General features: G+C 48.0%; 1 protein-coding gene and 1 long non-coding RNA gene across 2 annotated transcripts; one reads left to right on the top strand and one right to left on the bottom strand.

Annotated features, from left to right (window-relative positions):
• Positions 1-907: 907 nt before the first annotated feature.
• On the top strand, positions 908-13,444 carry LOC142821458 (uncharacterized). The gene is made up of 4 exons (XR_012898240.2): positions 908-1,028; positions 5,968-6,087; positions 12,900-12,950; positions 13,308-13,444. It is a non-coding gene; the product is annotated as an uncharacterized LOC142821458 (long non-coding RNA).
• Positions 2,477-7,696, bottom strand: LOC112544415 (uncharacterized). The gene is made up of 2 exons (XM_075912423.2): positions 5,930-7,696; positions 2,477-5,626 (listed from the first exon to the last, which is right to left on the bottom strand). The coding sequence occupies exons 1-2, from the start codon at positions 6,081-6,083 to the stop codon at positions 4,584-4,586; spliced, it is 1,197 nt and encodes a 398-aa protein (XP_075768538.2). The 5' UTR covers positions 6,084-7,696; the 3' UTR covers positions 2,477-4,583.
• Positions 13,445-18,895: the final 5,451 nt, after the last annotated feature.

Raw genomic sequence — 18,895 nt, 5'->3', positions numbered from 1 at the left:
TCTGAGTGCAATTGCTGGGATTGGAAAGCCAGTGCCACACGCAGCTGGGAGAAAAATCCCCAGAGAGGAGCCCCATGGCTCCAGATATGTACTGAAGAATGGTGGGAAGAGCAGACACATTGGCCAGGTATCACTGGGGGCTGCATCCCTCACCTCCACCGTATCTGGCAGGAGGCTTAGCCAGCTTAGCAATGGGGTCACTTTCTGGGACTTTCCTCCCAGATGCTCCACATGTTGCCATTGCCTGTCACAAGGGAAGGGAGAGAAAGTAACTCTCCATGGCTGCAGGAGCTGCACTCTCAGGATCTCTGGGTGCTGACATCCCCAGGGAATGACAAGGGTGCGTGGCACCGGCTCTCCTGTCCCAACAATTGCAGTCAGAGCCCCGCCTTACCAGTGCCAGGGGAGGCCTCTTTTGTGTCCCTGAAGGACATAGGAAAATGTGAGCCAAAACTACAACAAAGCTCGACTGAAGGTAAAGCTAACTCCAGCTACATATGGAGAAATGGTGGGGAGAACATTTGCCAGGCACCACTGGGGGCTGTATCTCCCATACTCTCCCACATCCTGACCCCTTACCCATAGCCCCCACCCATCAACACGCTTCCCCAACCCTCTGCACTGAGCCTCCAGCACTCTGCTCCATACTTTAACTTCTTACAGGTACTGTAAGAACCCCCTTCTGCCTTGAGTGTTTTTCCCACCCAAGGAGGGTGTCTTGCAGATCCAACAGTCTTACTTTCACCCATAGGAGCAGCTCCAGCATGCAGGGGGATTGGCATGAGCAGGACATTAGGGATTGGTAATGACATCATAACAGCCTTTTGCAGCAGCTCAGCTTATTGGCTAAAGAAGGTTGGAGGGGTGATGACCTCACAGAGAGTCCATGACAACAGCCAGGTGGGACAGACTGCAGGGAAAGAACAATCTCAGAGACCCCTGTGGTTTTGCTGCAGAGATTTCTAGCAGGCAGTGGCAGTCTTTTGACAGCATGACAATGCACCAGGTATTCCTTGGGTGAAGAACAGGTAATGTATATGCTGCGCTGTTGTAAAAGTCCCTATTTGCTATGTATACACAGGGAAGCTAGGGAACAAAGACAATATAAGTCATACAACTTCCTGCAATATTTTACAACTTTCATTTTAAGCTTCACTGAATCCTCCACAATAAAAATATAATGTACATAAGAATAAGAACAGGCATACTGGGTCAGACCAAAGGTCCATCCAGCCTAATATCCTGTCTGCTGACAGTGGCCAGTGCCAGCTGCCCCAGAGAGAGAGAACCGAACAGGTTATGATCAAGCGATCTCTCTCCTGCCATCCATCTCCAGCGTCTGACAACAGAGACTAGGGACACCATTTCTTACCCTACTGGCTAATAGGCATTAATGGACTTAACCTCCATTAATCTATCCAGCTCCCATTTAAACCTTGTTATAGTCCTAGCCTTCACAGCCTCCTCAGGCAAGGAGTTCCACAGGTTGACTCTGCACTGTGGGAAGAAAAACTTCCTTTTGTTTGTTTTAAACCTGCCGCCCATTAATTTCATTCGGTGCCTCCTAGTTCTTATATTATGAGAACAAGTAAATAACTTTTCCTTATTCACTTTCTCCACACCACTTGTAATCTTATATACCTCTACCATATCCTCCCTTAGTCTCTTCTTTTCTAAGTTGAAAAGTCCTAGTCTCTTTAATCGCTCTTCATATAGGACCTGTTCCAAACCGCTAATTATTTTTGTTGCCCTTTTCTGAACCTTTTCTAATGCCAGTATATCTTTTTTGAGATAAAGAGACCACATCTGTACACAATATTCAAGTTGTGGGCGTATCATGGTTTTATAAAAGGCAATAATATATTCTCTGTCTTATTCTCTATCCCTTTTTTAATGATTCCTAATATCCTGTTTGTTTTTTTGACTGCCACTGCATGGATGTTTTCAGAGAACTATTCACAATGACCCCAAGATCTCTTTTTTGAGTAGTTGTAGCTAAATTAGCCCACAGCATATTGTATGAATAGTTGGGGTTATTTTTTCCAATGTGCATTACTTTACATTTATCCACATTAAATTTCATTTGCCATTTTGTTGTCCAATTGCTTAGGCTGCATCTAGACTGGCAAGCAGCTGCTTTTGCGGAAAAACTTGCCAGCAGTCTACACTGGCCACTTGTATTTCCGCAAGAACACTGACGATCTCATGTAAGATTGTCAGTGTTCTTGCGGAAATACTATGCTGCTCCCGTTCAGGCAAAAGCCCTCTTGCGCAAATCCTTTTGCACAAGAGGGCCAGTGTAGACAATGGCGAAAATGGCAATCAGGGCTTTCCTGCGCAAAACCAAGTCTAGATTGGCACAGACGCTTTTCCACAAAAAGTGCTTTTGCGGAAAAGCATCCGTGCCAATCTAGACGCTCTTTTCCGCAAATGCTTTTAATGGAAAAACTTTTCCATTAAAAGCATTCGCGGAAAATCACGCCAGTCTAGATGTAGCCTTAGTTTGGTGAGATCTTTTTGAAGTTCTTCACAGTCTGATTTGGTCTTAACTATCTTGAACAGTTTAGTATAGTCTACAAACTTTGCCACCTCGCTGTCTACCCCTTTCTCCAGATCATTTATGAATAAATTGAATAGGATTGGTCCTAGGACTGAACCTGGGGGAACACCACTAGTTACCCCTCTCCAGTCTGAAAATTTACCATTTATTCCTACTCTTTGTTTCCTGTCTTTTAACCAGTTCTCAATCCATGAAAGGAACTTCCCTCTTATGCCATGACAACTTAATTGACGTAAGAGCCTTTGGTGAGGGACCTTGTCAAAGGCTTTCTGGAAATTTAAGTACACTGTATCTACTGGATCCCCCTTGTCCACAAGTTTGTTGACCCCTTCAAAGAAATCCAAGGCTATGTCTATACCTCAAGGTTTTTGAGCAAAAACCAGGGGAGCGTCCCACACCTCAAGTGCATTTTTACACAAACAAACAAACAAACAAACAAACAAACAAACAAACAAACAGTAAATCGACAGGACAGAGAGCTTTTGCCAGTAGAGTTATTACTCTCCCTAAGAGGAATAACTCCTTTTTGCGCTACAGTTCTTGCGCAACAAGGCATGTGTGGATGCTCTGAAGGGTTTTTTGCACAAGAACTGGCCTCCTAGGAAAAACACAGGTGGCCTCTTGGACACTCCGTAGCAGGCAATCACCACTCTATTGCTCCTGTCTTCTGGCCCTTCTTAAAGCTGCAGGCACCCTGCACAGCCATTGTGGCACGAAGTTTGCTCAGAGCAGATGCTTTCACTGAGCAGCTCTGAGCAACTCCAGAAGTCACAGCAGGACGGTGCCTGAGACACCCCTTTCCTCCGACCCTTCCAAGAAGCACCCACAGGGCTCCCCTTCCCCCCCCCCCAGGGCACAATGATACTCACAGCACATGCTGAGGGTGGCAACTTAAGTGTGGTTGCATGCAAATATATATAAATAGCTTCTTTCACACTGATGGGCACGAATACAATGATTAAGGCAAGATTACACAACACACATGCTCCATTTAAGTTAGTTCTACTTATAATAATAAAATGCAGCATTTACCTGATTTCCACTCATATGACAGGACTTTTAATGAGCAATGACAGCCCAGGAATTTAATTTCTAAAATGCACATCAACAGATCATTATATTGACTACATTTTTGTTTTAGCTCCCACCCACATGCTGTAAAAAAAAAAAAAAAAAGGTCTGTGGGCTGTATATGGCCCCTGGGTCATGTGTTGAGTAGCCCTGGTGTAAGGTGTGAACCAGCAGAAGCAGACATGTGTCAGCAGCTTGTGTGTCTTCTTACTGGCCAGTGCAGCAAATACAACTGCTCTTTGTGACTACTTCAGTGCACTTTATTGTGGAGGACTCCCTGGCTTTAAACAATTCACACGGATTTGACCCTCTCAGCCCCCATAAACCATCTTATATTACAACAAGGTCTCTCATATCTTTGGGTTGTTCAATGTGACACATGTAGAGGAATAAGAGAGGCCAGAGAAATGCATCAACAAATAATAAAGTTCTAGGAGACATGACCAAAAAGGAAAGACTGAAAGAACTGGATTTGTTTAGTTTGGAAAAGAGAAGACTGAGAGGGGACACGATAGCAGTTTTCAAGTACCTGAAAGGCTGTTACAAGGAGGGAAAAATTGTTCTCCTAGATCTCTTATAATAGGAAAAGCAATGGGCTTAAATTGCAACCACGAGGGTTTAGGATGGACATTAGAAAAAACTTTTTCAGGGTGGTTAAATACTGGAATAAATTGCATAGGGAGGTTGTGCAATCTCCATCATTGGAAATAACTAAGAGCAAGTTAGATAGACATTATCAGAGATAACAGATGATGTTTGGACCTCCTGTGAGGGCAGGGGACTGGAGTTGATGACCTCTTGAGGTCTCTTCCAGTTCTAGTGTTCTTTGATTTTATGAGTCTTCTCTGTGGAGAATCATATATCATAATTGTTAAAATCTGAGTGCAAAATCAAGGTTTTCCCACAGTCAAAGGGTTTTTCCCATGTGAATTCTCCAATGTTTAATAAGGCTTCACCTCTCCCTGAAGCTTTTCCCACACTCAGAGCAATCAAAGGGTTTTACCCCTGAATGGATTCTCCTATGTGTAACAAGAATTGAACGCCTACTGAAGCTCTTCCCACAGTCAGAGCAGTTGAAAGGTCTCTCTCCTGTGTGAATTCTCACATGATTAATAAGATCTGAATGCCCACTGAAGCTTTTCCTGCAGTCAGAGCAGCTGAAGGGTTTTTCTCCTGTGTGCATTCTCCTATGTATATTAAGATGTGATTTCCAACTGAAGCTTTTCCCACAGTCAGAGCAGATGAAAGGTTTCTCCCGTGTGTAGATTCTCCTGTGTTTAACAAGGTCTGATCCCTCACTGAAGTTTTTCCCACTGTCAGAAGTGAAACATGGCTCTGCTGTGTGGGTTCTCTGATGTCTAGAAAGATGTGAGCGTCTACTAAAGTTTTTCCCACAGTCAGAGCAATAAAAGGGTTTCTCTCTTGTGTGGACTCTCTTATGTGTAACAAGATCTGAGCGCCTACTGAATCTCTTCCCACAGTCAGAACAATTGAAAGGTTTCTCTCCTGTGTGGATTCTTGCATGATTAATAAGACGTGATTTCCAACTGAAGCTTTTCCTGCAGTCAGAACAGATGAAAGGTTTCTCCCCTGTATGGACTCTCTTATGTATAACAAGATTTGAGCGCCTACTGAAGCTTCTCCCACAGTCAGAGCAGTTGAAAGGTTTCTCTCTGCTGTGGATTCTTTGATGTTCAATAAGAGTGGCACAGTCATTGGATGTGGAGGATGCTTGTTCATGGAGGATTTTTTGTTGAACAGTTTCTATGTTTCTTTTCACCCCTATGCTCCTGTGACTGAACTTATCCTGTCCCTTCTCTCGATGGTTTCCCTGCTGCCTATATGGGCTACACTGACTCTCACAGGTCTCTCCCTGCTCAGGTATCTGGGAGACATGCCCTTCAGATCTTCCCAATAACATCTCATGTGGAGCCATTTGCTCCAGTGCTTCCTGCTGAAGACTCTTCTCGTTGTTCTCACTCAGTGTCCCATCACCTGCTGGGACAGCAAGAGAATCCAGACAGGAGTCATTCCCTGTGCTGAGCTGAAAAGAAAACTCTGAACAGGGAATAGAGAAGGGGGAACATGCCCAAATAATCTTAGAAAGTTCAGTAATCATGAGCTGAGCCCATCCTCCTTCCCCATAACCTCTTCCTGAAGGAGAGATTCCAACCTTTGTCCCCACTCTGACTAGAGTTGAAGACAGGCTGATGGGTAAGACTTGATGAAAATGAAAAAGTGATATCTGCTATGAGCACACAGAGATTGGTTTCTGAGACAGTCTAGCTGATTGCTCACCTGTGTGGGTGTCACTAATGATCTCTCCTTCCTCACAGGCCTGAAGATCTAGGATCCACAGCTCTTCCCTTGGCTCCACCCAGGAGATCACATGAGCACTGAAGACTGGAAATCCTGCTTGGGGAGCAATTAACCAAGTGTGGATTTTATTCATTAAGGTCTGTGCTATTATTGTGTACAGACCCTTCCCCACCTTGCAAAGACTGGCTGGTACAAGATGCCAGGACACACTCCCCTGCAGTAAAGGTGCATCACCCTCTGCCTGAGGGATGACCCAACTTATTCCCTGGGGGAGCTGAGTGCTCCTCTGTACCCTTGAGAACAGTGGTTCTCAAAGTATGGTCCATGGACCCCTAGTGGTCTGTGACCATTTTACAGGTGAGCCAGAATTATGGCCAATGGGAGCAGTGGGGGGGGGGGGGTGGTGAGGTGCCTTGGAATGGCAGAAAGTATGGAGACAAGTAAGTGACTTCTCCTCAGATCCCGCATCCCCTATCCCTCTCAGGCACTCCCCTCCCAAAGTCCCTCCATGCCCAACCTGCTCCTGCCCCCATTCTTCTGGCAAGAACGCCTACCCTCAGCCCACTTATATACCCTACCTCCTACCCAGACCCTCATTCCCAGCACACTCCTACACCCAACCTCCCACCCAAACTACACTCTTCTACACTCATTTTGTCATCACAGGTGGTTGGCTTGTGGTCCGTAGAAAGGGCTGCATTGAGCAGTGTGGGCCATGATCTAAAAAGGTTGAGAACCACAGCTCCGGGGTACAACTAAGTCTCCTTCATGGCCCATTCCATCCCCTCACCCACTCCAGGCCAGGCTAGAAACATGCTGCTCAAGAACCATAGGCAGGGCTTAGACTGCAGCGGCCACATGGCAAGTCATTAGAACTTGGAAAGGACCCAGCAGCTCCCCAGCTGTAGCTCCGCAAAGGCTCTGTCCACAAAGCTCCTGGCTGGGGGGCTTGGCTCAGCTCACCCTGCTCATTGGCTTGGCTCGGATGCTCTACCTGAACCAGGAGGAAGCAGAGTAAATTACCTGAGCAATGAGGCAAATCCTTGGCTGGCTACTTCAGACCCTGCCTACACTCCACACTCCTAATCCCTGCCTGTGGCTGGGTGGGCCCTGACACTGCCCACAATAGCTGCTTTTTCCATCGCGGGCATAGCAGTGTCTGGTTGTGCTGCTGCTTCGGGGGAAAGGGGAGTGTCTTGGGGCGATAGCTGCATTGTTCCTGTAGCTCAGCTCCCCTTCTTCTGCCTTGATTCTACTCTGCCACCACCAGCCTCTTTGTGTGGATTCTGGATTCCAGCCTTCCTTGTGGCCAGCCTGGCCTTTCATTTGTTGTCCCCCTTGGCTGCACAGAATCTACCGTTCAACTTTTCCCACCCTGGGGGCGCAGTCCTCACACAATCAGCCAGACCCCTTCTTGGACCTTCCTCTAGTGCTGGGAAGATCCCCTGTGATCTTATAAGATTAAAATATGACCATGTAGGTCATATTGCTACCACTATTAGCACAATTTTGTTGTAATTGTGTAAGTGTATCATGTGCAGTGTCAATGGGAACATTCTGACGTGATTATTGTGATTATCCTGTCTGCATGTGGACATGATTTTTGTACCCCACGTTATGAATACTGGCCATATTTCAAATATAGTCACTGCTATGGAAACATCTAAAATGTCATTTCCATCCAGTCTAGCCAGCACACTGTGAGTGGAACATTCAGAGACATGGTCCATCAACAAAACATGCAGACCCTGGAAAGCTCATCTGCCCCACTCGCCCCTCCCCCCCCCCGGACAGACTTTCCCATGGACGTTTCAGCCAGACGGTGGGCAATGCCTGCCATGGTTCATCAGAGCAGACAAGGGCATGTGACCAGCTCATGTGACACTAAACTCCATCTGGCCCCTGTGCGTTTCTACTCTCAGTGCTGGGGGCTTTGCTTGGAACAATGAGTCCCCTCTACCTGTGCTTCCTGGAAGCTGTGCACACCCAGGAGAGATTCACACGCTGCCCAGCAGAGTGTGCTCAGGTGCCCCTTCCCCACCTTGCACTCTCCTGCAGCTGCTCCTGGGAGGGAACTTCCTGCTAACTGCATAGCGTGCGGGGAGGTCAGTGCTGATCTCAGGGTGTCCCCTAAGCCTATACCCCAACTCCACAGAGCAGGGCAGAGGGAACACAGACTGGCTCAGGAGAACTCCAAGCTGCTTCAGTCTGAATGGTGACAGCCTGACTTTCTCAGAAGCAGTGCTCTGCTTGTGAGATGCACCCAGCAGCCAGCTCACACAGTCTGTCTTACACACAAACTCTCCATCCCCCTGTAACTTATCTCCACCGAGGAGGCCTGAGGGACAGAACCTGGTTTGGGGAGACCTTTGCCATGGTTGGAGGTCTGCTTTGAAGGAGGAGCCCCTTTCTTACAGGTCACTGCTGAATCTGAGATTTCCACAGCAGCCAGATCAGTCTGTCTCTCATGCACACACATAAATACACACTCTATGACATGCACACACCGAGAGAAGCATGCACACAATTCTCCTTCTGCTGCTCATATACCCCCCCCCCCCCGTGCAGAGCAGGGGATGGGAGACAACAAGGCTCAAGGACAAAGCAGGACAGCTTGAAGTGTCTTAAAGAGACAGTGCATGGGATTTCCCAGAAACTTCCCCTGTAGCAGCCAGAACATGCACAGTATCTGTTCCTCCCTTACACACCCATGCACACACAGTCTTGGTGTCACATACTTGGTTGGAAAGTAAACAATCTCTGTGTCTCCCACAGATACACACTCTCTTTCACACTCACCTCGCTGCACATAACTGTATTAATATTGTTGTTACTGCTTGGCACTACCTGCAATGCATCTCTGTCATTTCATTCTTTCCAAGTGTGTATGTTAATGATCTGACTGGTCTATGCATTTAATACTTTTTCCTTCTCTTGCACTTACATTTAACTCTGAGTACAAGAGCCCCACTCAGCAGCCAAAAGGGAATTTTTTCTGAGATTTTTTTTTAGTTGCATATTCATTACTTGAATAATGAACATGCAAATATAACGTTACTGGGCCACCAAAAGTTTGTGTCTGGGTTTGGTGGTCCTCAGTGAGAGACAGGTTGGGAACCACTGCCTTAGAGGGAACGCCAGCAGGAAGGAAGAAGACGCTGACGGAACAGCAGCAGCAGAGCAATCCAGCAAAGAAGGGGCTGCCCAGAAAAGCAGCAACTGTAGAAGCAGCCCAGCAGGGTTCCAGAGCTGCCTTCGACATTGGCAGCTTCTACGAGAAGCAGCCTCACCAAGCAGCAAACCCAGCAACCCCACAGGCTTCTCTCTGTGCCCCACAGAGCAGCAGGGATCTCAGCAGCAGCTTGCCATGAACTCGCCTGGGGGCTCTGGGCTCCCTGCATTCCCCAACTCCCTCTAGCAACCGACACAGCAGAAGCCCCATTCCACTGGTGGACCAGACGGATTGCTAAGGAAAGGGAAAGAAAGGTGAGGAACAACTGGACAGTGGCAGATTGAGGAGGGGCAAGTAGAGGTAAGACCACAAGACTATGAAAGTGGCCCCAGGGGATTCATCTGCCTCCACTGCTGCCCAGTTTTCTGATACCACCAGCAGCTTGCTGGGCTCCCTCTGAGATGTCTCCTCTGAAATCTGAGAGCTGTAGTGATCTCCTCAGCTCCTGAAAGCTGGTCTTTGCAACCAGATATGCCCCATGGCCCGAGGGTGGAGATCTCCAGCCTGAATTCCTCTTGTTCACTCCCATCCTTGTGGCACAGGGTGCCCCTGAGGCTGGTCTTGGCTGGTGTTACCAAAGTTAGTGTCCTTCTGGACAATGCTTGGCAGTACTGGGTGGACCCCAGTGTGCTTACCCAGTATATAGCTGACACAACATGTCCCCCAGGAGATAAAGGCTGTCCTGTCGCCCACCTCTGTGCCTGTATCACCTGGCTCGCTGGAGTTTAATGTCAGGCCCCTGCTGCCTCAGCTTCCACCCATCGCTCTGAGCCTCCCGTTTCAGCTGCCTCATACTGAGGGGCAGTGTTCTGGATGTTGACTGAGCTGGTACCTTTGTCAGGGTGGGACAAGTCTCACTGTACCTATGCCTGGGGAGCTGGGACACTAGCGCCCTGCTCCTTCAACAATAAACTTGGCTGAGAGCCTTAGCCCCTGAATGGAGACTGGTGTCTTTCTACAGCAACAACCCTGAGCTGTGGGGCATGGACAAGCTGAACGCTCAGGCCAGTGCAGCACAAGGATGCCCCACAGGCACTAACACCAGCCAGACCCAGACCTAACTGCTGATGGTGCCTGGCCCCTTCCACTAACACCTGTGGCCAAGGCATAACATGGGCAAGATGATGGGAAGCACATTGAGACCTTGGCTGTGGGAAGAGCAGCACCATTGTTATGTCCTTGAACCTGCTCCTCTGGGAGGGGATGTGGAGGGGACAGTCTCTCACCCAGAAGCCGGGATTATTGGGGCTGATACTCCTGACACTGGAGGGCACAGGACATTGAGGGGCCTGAACCAAATCCAACCCACCCAGCTTCTGATACCCGAGGGGACAGGAATCCTTACCCAGCCAGCTCACAGCCTCATAATTCTCCTGCATCACATCCCAGTAGAGGGCTCTCTGACCCGGGTCCAGCAGAGCCCATTCCTTCTCTGAGAAATACACAGCCACCTCCTCAAAGGTCACCGGCTCCACCACAGCCATTTTCTTTCCCTGGCTCTGCAAGTCAGGGGCTGAGCTGGAGACAGACATGGGTGTTCTGCAGCCTGGCAGGAAGAGAAGGGCAATTGGAGACATTTCAGAAGGGGCTTTAACCCTTTCCACACCCCCATTCTTACCAGACTCTGTCACTGGTGACACACATGCTAGAATATGCCACTGTGGGCAAAAGTTTGAGTCTAGATATTCCATAAACAGCACACACAAGTTAGATCCCAAATCCACATTCATTTCTCTCTGGAACTGGCTTGAGTCACATTACTATGCCTGAAACACTGGAATTCAGTTCTCAGCACCCAATGTTTCTGATAACAAGCCACATATTCACCTGCCTGAACACGGACGTAGGTTAAATTTAAGCTGCTGTATTTAAAACCTTTAGTCTTCATTCATTGATTTGCAGCACAAACTTTGGTTCTTATCTGACAAACTTTTTAAAACTTCTTCACAACAGAGAGTAAGTGAAGTTAATATGAGTATTCAGGTGCTTATTAAACACATGAGCTTAATGTTTGCAGGATGAGATCTTAAAATTCATGGATTCATGGGATCAGAAGATATTCTTAGTTATGCAGTCTGACCTCTTGTGGCCCAAACCATTACACTTAGTCCAGTTACCCAGGCACAAAGCTCTGCTTCCCCATAGCGTGTTGTCTAGAAAGTCACCCAGTGATTTGAAGACATCAGGAGATGGAGAATCCACCAGTTCTTTGCTCATTTGTTTCAGCAGCTAGTCCTCTTCCCTATCATACATTTGTGCCTCTTTTCTAGTCAAATTGTCCGGCTTCAGCTTTCAGTTATTGGCTCTCACTGAGACGTACCCACTAGACCAGTGGTGGGCAATAAATTTTGATGGGGGGGCCAGTCCAAGATTTTGGAAAATGGTTGAGAGTTGCACTCTTACATTACATCAATGGAGGAAATGCAGGCTCTGGGATGGACACAGAGCAGGAGTGTGGGTAAGAGATTGGGATGCAAGAGGGAGAGAGGAGTCTGGGAGGGAGTTTGGGTGAAGGAGGAAGGTGTGACCTGCGGCACTGGATTAGCCAACTACTCGTTAGATATTTAAAGTCAAAGTTAATTTAGAGAAGTGGCTGAGTAGATAAATAAGGGGCTGTGGGTTTCTGACCGCTGAGAGCTCTTGTATATACAGATGCAGGAAGAGGACAGAGTTTGGGTATGTGGGGAGGGGGCAGGAATGGGGGGCAGAGATTAGGAGGGGAAGGGAGAGGTTGGGGTGCCAGAGGCAAGCTCTGGCTGGGAGACTTACCTGAGTGACTCTTGGCCAGCAGCCAAGCACCTTTCTCAGGCAGGCTGCCCGATCCTCACACAGACTGCAGGGCTATATGCGTGTGTGAATAATTATGAGCTGGAGGGGAAGGGGCATGGTGCTTCATTTCTGCCCAGAAACCGGTCAATGAGATTGTCTTGGCCACACTGGAAGCAGTGCCTGAAGCCTTCCCCTCTCCCCTCCGGGCTCACAGTTGCTTTGTGAGTGGCTTGCAGATGGGGCATGGCAAGCACAGAACCAGCCCACGGTTCTCCCAGCATTGTGGGCCGGATCTGGCCCATGGGCTGTATTTCACCCAGACCTGCACTAGACTGAAGAGCCGTTGGGAATCCAACAGTTTCTCGCCATGAACAAACTGATACAGTGGAAGCCAGTCAGCTCTCAGACTTTCAGCCTATTGATTGTTTGAAACCAACCCCATATTAAAACTGACAGCAGTGAAAACTGAGTCCGAAGGTGCCGTCCGTTGTGTGCTTTAACTCCACACCATTAGCATCACACTTCATAGACCAGTGTTTCTCAAAGTGGTCTGCAGGTCCCCAATTCACTGCCTCTGGGTATCCTCACTGATCAGTGGGTTAGATTTAGGGCTGCGTGTGCCACGGTTGCTGGGTCTGGTTGGTAACTTTAATGACAATCCCATGAAGATATTTTCATGGGAATTTTCTCATAATGTAAAGACACTTTCCTCCTACAAACTCATCTTGTCTGAAAGCTCCCAGGGATTTTCCTCTTGCTCTCTTCAGTGCAAAGGGCAGAGTGTCTGGTAGGAAAAGGGAGAAGAGAGGTGAGATTACAGACTCTCCTATTTATAACAATGTCCCCACTCTGAACTCTGCATTTCTAGTGTATAAAAGACCAAACAGAGACATACTCAGGTGTCTAATATGAAAAGGTCTGAAACCTTCTGTTTCCTCTCTCCCTCAGGCACTTCCCAGCAATGGAGCCAACATCCCTGCAGCCTCACTCCCGTCCCAGGTGAGACAAGCTGTAAATGAGATTTACTTTTCTCTCCTCATCCCCTCCCACTTGGTTTCGCTCAGTCACTGAGAGTATTAGCCTCATCATAACCTAGAGCTGTGGTGGCAGAAGGCGTTACCATGAAAGTAACTTTACTCATTTTGATACCTTTCACACTAATAGGAGGTTCAAAGTTTGAAAACTCCTGACTATTTCCTAGCAGTTCTGTCTATTCGCTCAGTGTCTCTAAGAAGAGCAGCATGATGGGGCCGTCATTCTTCATGTGGGAATTAAGGCAGGGGAAGGCTGGAGTCAGAGGCCAGATTCAATAGTTTCAGATACTTAAATCACTTTCCCCTTCTCCATCCCTTCTAGGTACCTGTGAACTGCCTCAAAGTCTCTGACAACGCAATTGTTTTCTGGGAGAAACTGCTGACTTGTTCTTCCAATTCAGGAGAAATTTCCTCTGGTGGCTGGAATTGCCCCATCTCACACCTGGACAGAAACAATGCCATGTGATTGTATTTCATTTACTGATGATAAGTTCTGGCTAGTGAGTCCCAGCTTTAACAGTCCTGCAGTTAGAATCCCTCCAATTGTCCCAGCCTGAGAGCAGGGGCAACACAGCGGGCAGCAGGGAGAACTTATTGGAAAATTTGTGACATCTGACTCTATGGCTATGTCTACACTGGCACGATCTTGCACCAGAGCTATGCAAATGAGGCTAAACGTGAAATATCACCGAGCCCCATCTGCATATCTAATGAGCCACCATTTTTGCGGAAGAGGCTTTTGCACAAGAAGGAGCTGTCTACACTGCCCCTTCTTGCGCATGAAAAACCCTCTTACGCAATGCTGTTATTCCTGAAAATAATCAGCGTAACAGCATTGCGCAAGAGGGTTTTTCTCTGTGGTTACTAAGCAGAGTGTCTCTTCCAACATCTCCTTTGGCCTCCATGTCCCTCTGAAAGCGATGTGCCCATGTCTGTTATGGGCAACATGTTCTGTTATTTATGGGCACTGGGATTTCATACAGAGAGCAGCAGGACTCAGCACCGGCCTGACAGAGATACCCAGGGGCTACGTCTACACTGGCATGATTTTCTGGAAATGCTTTTAATGGAAAAGTTTTTTGTTAAAAACATTTTCGGAAAAGCGCGTCTAGATTAGCAGGATGCTTTTGTGCAAAAGCACTTTTTGTGGAAAAGCATCCGTGGCCAATCTAGATGCGCTTTTCCGCAAAAAAGCCCCGATCGCCATTTTCGCTATCAGGGCTTTTTTTGCGGGAAACAAATCTCTGCTGTCTACACTGGCCCTTTTGTGCAGAAGTTTTTCGGAAAAAGACTTTTGCCCGAACAGGAGCAGCATAATATTTCCACAAAAGCACTGACAATCTTACATGAGATCGTCAGTGCTTTTGCGGAAATTCAAGCAGCCAGTGTAGACAGCTGGCAAGTTTTTCCGCAAAAGCAGATGATTTTGCGGAAAAACTTGCCAGTCTAGACACAGCCAGGGAGAAAAAAAGAAGCAAAGATAATGCACAAAGTGAGCAGACACAGCAGACAGCCCTTCACAGGGACAGTCAGCTTCCTTAGGAGGATTTCTGGGAAAGTCACAGGGACTGGACATTAATTCATTCACTGACATGGAAGCTCAGAACCTGTCCACACATGGATCTAAACTCAGCAATCCATGATCCAGGAGAAACACAAACAAGCCCAACCTCACCAAGGCCACACAGGAGTCTGCCTCCTAACACAGCCCTCTCACTGCCAGTTCATAGCCACAGTCACCTACCAGACACTCCTGGCTTCTCCCCTCTCTCATCATTTTCCTTCCTAGCAGATTTTCTCCCTCTTCCCTCAGAGTCTTCAAATGGGCCTCCAATTTTTCCTGAAGAAATAAGCACCAGGGCAAACCCCATGAGACACTAGGAGCCCATTTCTCTGCCTTTAAGTTACACCGTCCCAGTTTTGTGAAGCTCTGTCCCTGTCTGGCAGGTACTCAGCCCTGGATGTGGCTTTGTCCACAGAAAAAGGGACAGGAGGAGACTGAGGATGCAGCAGGATGCCTGTGAGGGTGGGAGATGGATCAGTGATGGCACCTTCATAAAGAATGATGCAGGTGGAGATTAGGGAGGTAAAAAGGGTTACAAATACTAATCATGTAACAGATTACAATCAGTTACAATATTTTTAACCTGCTGACAGGCAGGGCCAGTAGCCGACCCGGGCTCTCCTGGGGGCAGAGCTCTCTCCCATGGTCTGCCGGAGGTGGCCACAAGGACTGCCAGCAGGTGGGGACTCCCAGCAGCTGCAGACTGACATTAGCTGCCAGGGGCAAATGGGAACTGCCAGGGGCAGCGCGGAGTTTAACTGCTAACTGCACCGATAAGCATTAGCTCATGAGTTAACCAGTTTGAACTCTTGCTACAACCCATTGAATCCCAGTGGTGCCTGGCATGGACAGCCCTGCTGTGGGTGGACTCAAGGCACTCAGGGTCCAACACAGCGTCCAGACCAGCAACCTTCTCTAGTGTCATCTGCATCATCTGAGTTTAACCTCTCATGGAGCAGCCCAGGAGTTCAGCATCCCAGTGGGAAGCCTCCTCTCCCTACTAGGCCTGGGGCTTTATCAAAACATCTTTCCCTCCTAAGGGTCACACTTCATCACTGTTCAGTGATGCTGAGAGGCAAGGGAATATAGCCTAATGGTTAAGGCCTTGCACTGACCCTGGAAAGACCGGGGTTCTCGGATAAACCCTATGATTGACTTACTTGGTGACCATGAGCAAATTGCTACCGCACTTTTCCTTCCCACCGTTTGTCTAACTAGACTGTGACCTGCTTTGGGCAGGGACTGTCTCTTGCTGGGTGTTGTTCAGGGCCCAAATGCCATTGTGGATCCATAAGGCAAATGCAAATTACTACTGCTTCTCAACCCATCAGTAACAGCTTGTAATCTCCTCTTCTCCAATTCCAAGGCAGCTCACTCCTATACACTGGCCTGCAGCTCCTGTGATTGAAAACTCTCTGATTGTTAACATCTCCTATTGTGCAGATATTCCTCCTGGCACCAGTGAGGGCTGAGTCTCAGGATTCAGAAATTCAGAGAAACATTTCCCACATCAGGTATCTGTAAAGACTTCATGTAAGTTGCCACAAAGCCAGAACATTTACTTTTTACAGCATCTCTTGTACCATGAAGGATTTACAGAGCTGTGTCACACCTGTGCCAGTCAGTGAAATTAGCCTAGAATTAAAACCCAACATTATTTCCCATTACACTGGAAAGCAACTCTGTACCTTGTACTCCTGGGCAGCTTCCTGTACGGGCACCACTGTGTGAGCCTGGGATCTGTCACACACCACACAGATGGGAATTTGATCCTCTTCACAGAGCAGCTTTAGAGCCTTCTGGTGCTCCCCATGCACCCCGTCCCATCTTGCTCTCTTTGCTGCCTGGAAACTCAGCAGCTTGGCTAGTTCTACCATTTTTGCCAGCTGCCTGTTGGGCTGGAGGAGTCCCTGCTGCTCAGTGTCTCTGCACTGAGAGCTGAGAGGGGTCTGGCAGAAATTGTGCCCACACTTCAGAGTGACAGGGGCTGTGAAATCCTCCAGGCAGATAGGACGCGTTGTTTCTTTCCAGAGACTTTGCACAGGGCTCTCTGCAGCCATGACTACCTCTGGGCTGGGGAACAAGAGTAGTTTCACTATCCTAAGCTCAGCAATGTAGGGGCAGGTCCAGAGGGTGCATACTGTGGAGGCAGGAAAAGGGAATAAGGGAATTTGTGTGCAGCCATCTTGGTCTTGTTAACAAGAGAGCAAGAGTCAGGCTAAGTCTGTGGCCTGACAACGCGAGATCTGTAATTAGACGCTGCTTTCGCCTCTCGCCTCCATACGGAGATAAGGATAGAATGCTGACTCTGGTAGGGACCTTGAGATAAGGAGCATCTGGGTGGAACTAAATAACTGTTAGTCATTGGTGTTTGTAATGGGAAGGAGACTAATTGTTATTGTTATTGTTATATTTAATAGACAGTATATAAACTGCTTCATAATTGCTTGTATTCGAAGATCTGCCTCGGAGGGGGGGGGCTTCCCCCCCCGTCCGAACCAGTTTTTCCCTTGCTGCAGCTCGTAATAAAACTGCCTCTGGCTACTTGTTGCTTACAAACGCAGAGTGAGGACAATGTTTTCTTCCACAATTTGGTGCCGTGACTCGGATGGCAACGCCTGATTGAAGACAGCGACAGTGGCTGCAGACCATCCCCCTTCATCCCCATGGCGCCAAACGAGAGGTAAGAGACCTTTTGAAATCTCTACTGGGGTGTGGAGGAGGACTGCCTGTAGGGTCATCTGCTTCTTGTGGGCTCACGCCATCCGAACTTCTTGAATCTGCAACAAGGTCAGACGCAAAACGGTTCCGGGGAGGTTGTTTTGTTATCCCCGAGTAGGCCTAAGTTTACGCAGTGCTGGGAACTGCTGTGGTATTGGTGGTGCCGCCCCGGGTACGGGAAGAAGGTTGTATTGCGTCCGGACATAAGGCACCTAGGTTTATGCAGTGCTGGGAACTGCTGTGGTTCTGGGGGGAAACGTGTTGTTTGCCGCCCCTGGGGGAACAGTATTGTTTGCCGCCCCAAATATGGACGAGGTCCATAATGAGAGATGCATCTAAAAGTGGGAAAATTTCTGTGTGAAAAGCATGCTGAGTGTGAATGTAATGAGTGGAGTGTGAATGCCGCTGCCCAGGTCTCTGAAAAGTAAGCTGATTCCAGCCGCAACAGGGCTCTCCCACAAGGGAGTTCTGAACGCAAGGGGGGTCAGCCGAACCTCGAGACCGAGCAGATATGTGAGGGAGTGACGACTCACCTTATTTCATGAGCTGCTGATAAGGTCTGACACTCTAGACCCAGCAGACCCCTTCTTTGGAGTGTGTCCATTTAGTTTCCTATAAGCCACTGAACAGACGGGGAGTGGACAGGATGCTCCCCTTGAATGACTAAAATGGATGGGGGTCAGTCTAAGCATACCCCCCCAGACCGCTGAAAGGCACCCCTGCGTACTACATGTACGTGCATCATGGTCCAAGGACCTGTAAGCATTTGACAGATTGACAGAGAAAGAAATTAAAGCCCTGAGGGATGAGATTGAAACTCAGAAAAGCAAAAATCCACCCTGCAGTGAGAAATGTAACTTACACGCAAGTGCACAGCCTCTCCCAAGCTTTGGGAGGAATTTGGCCCAACATTACCCCCTCTACTCCTCTCTATGCCCAGCCCTATATGGGCCCTTATCACACATTACTGAAGATAGAGAGGAGGCACAGAAGATAATTGAAAGGTATCAGATCTTCCCTTTGGAAGAACAGGCTCTAGTTACAAATCTGTCCGATCCAAAGCAAAACACTGAGTTTTGGAATAGACTTGACAGCTTGTGGGAAGTATTCCTCCAAATTCTCAAGGAAGGAATGCCTGCCGACCATCAAGCCATATTGGCCCTAGGCATTTTGGTTGGAAACATATACACAGAACACAACGCAAGAGTAGGAAAGGGCTGCCAAGCAACTTTAGGAGATTCTCAAGCCCTTGTTAGCGAATAGATAACTACAGCCTCTCTGGCTGGAATCACAGGCTACCCAAGGATGTTTCTCAATGCACAAGTGGGGGCCGTCCAGAAAAAAAAACAGTTAAAACCTTTCCCTCACACAGTTATAATTAGCTTGAGGGCGTGGGAGGACGTAACCTAAAAGCCACCCTAAAAGCCAACTAGTGGGAATTGAATTTGAAGATGTAATCACTAGAAGCTAAATCTGCCCTAACAAGGAGACACATTCTGCAACATAAATCTCCTTACAGAGAATGGTCGAGTGATCCACCCCAGAGTCAGCAGCATAGATCAACTGCTGCAGCATGGATGTTATGAAAACCCTATACTGAGAAGTTTAAAATGAGTAATAGCTGA

The sequence above is a fragment of the Pelodiscus sinensis genome, chromosome 19, assembly GCF_052426305.1.
Source record: "Pelodiscus sinensis isolate ZL-2025 chromosome 19, ASM5242630v1, whole genome shotgun sequence".
In the NCBI taxonomy this organism is placed as follows: Eukaryota; Metazoa; Chordata; order Testudines; family Trionychidae; genus Pelodiscus; species Pelodiscus sinensis.
This window is presented reverse-complemented; position numbering and strand designations above follow the sequence as displayed.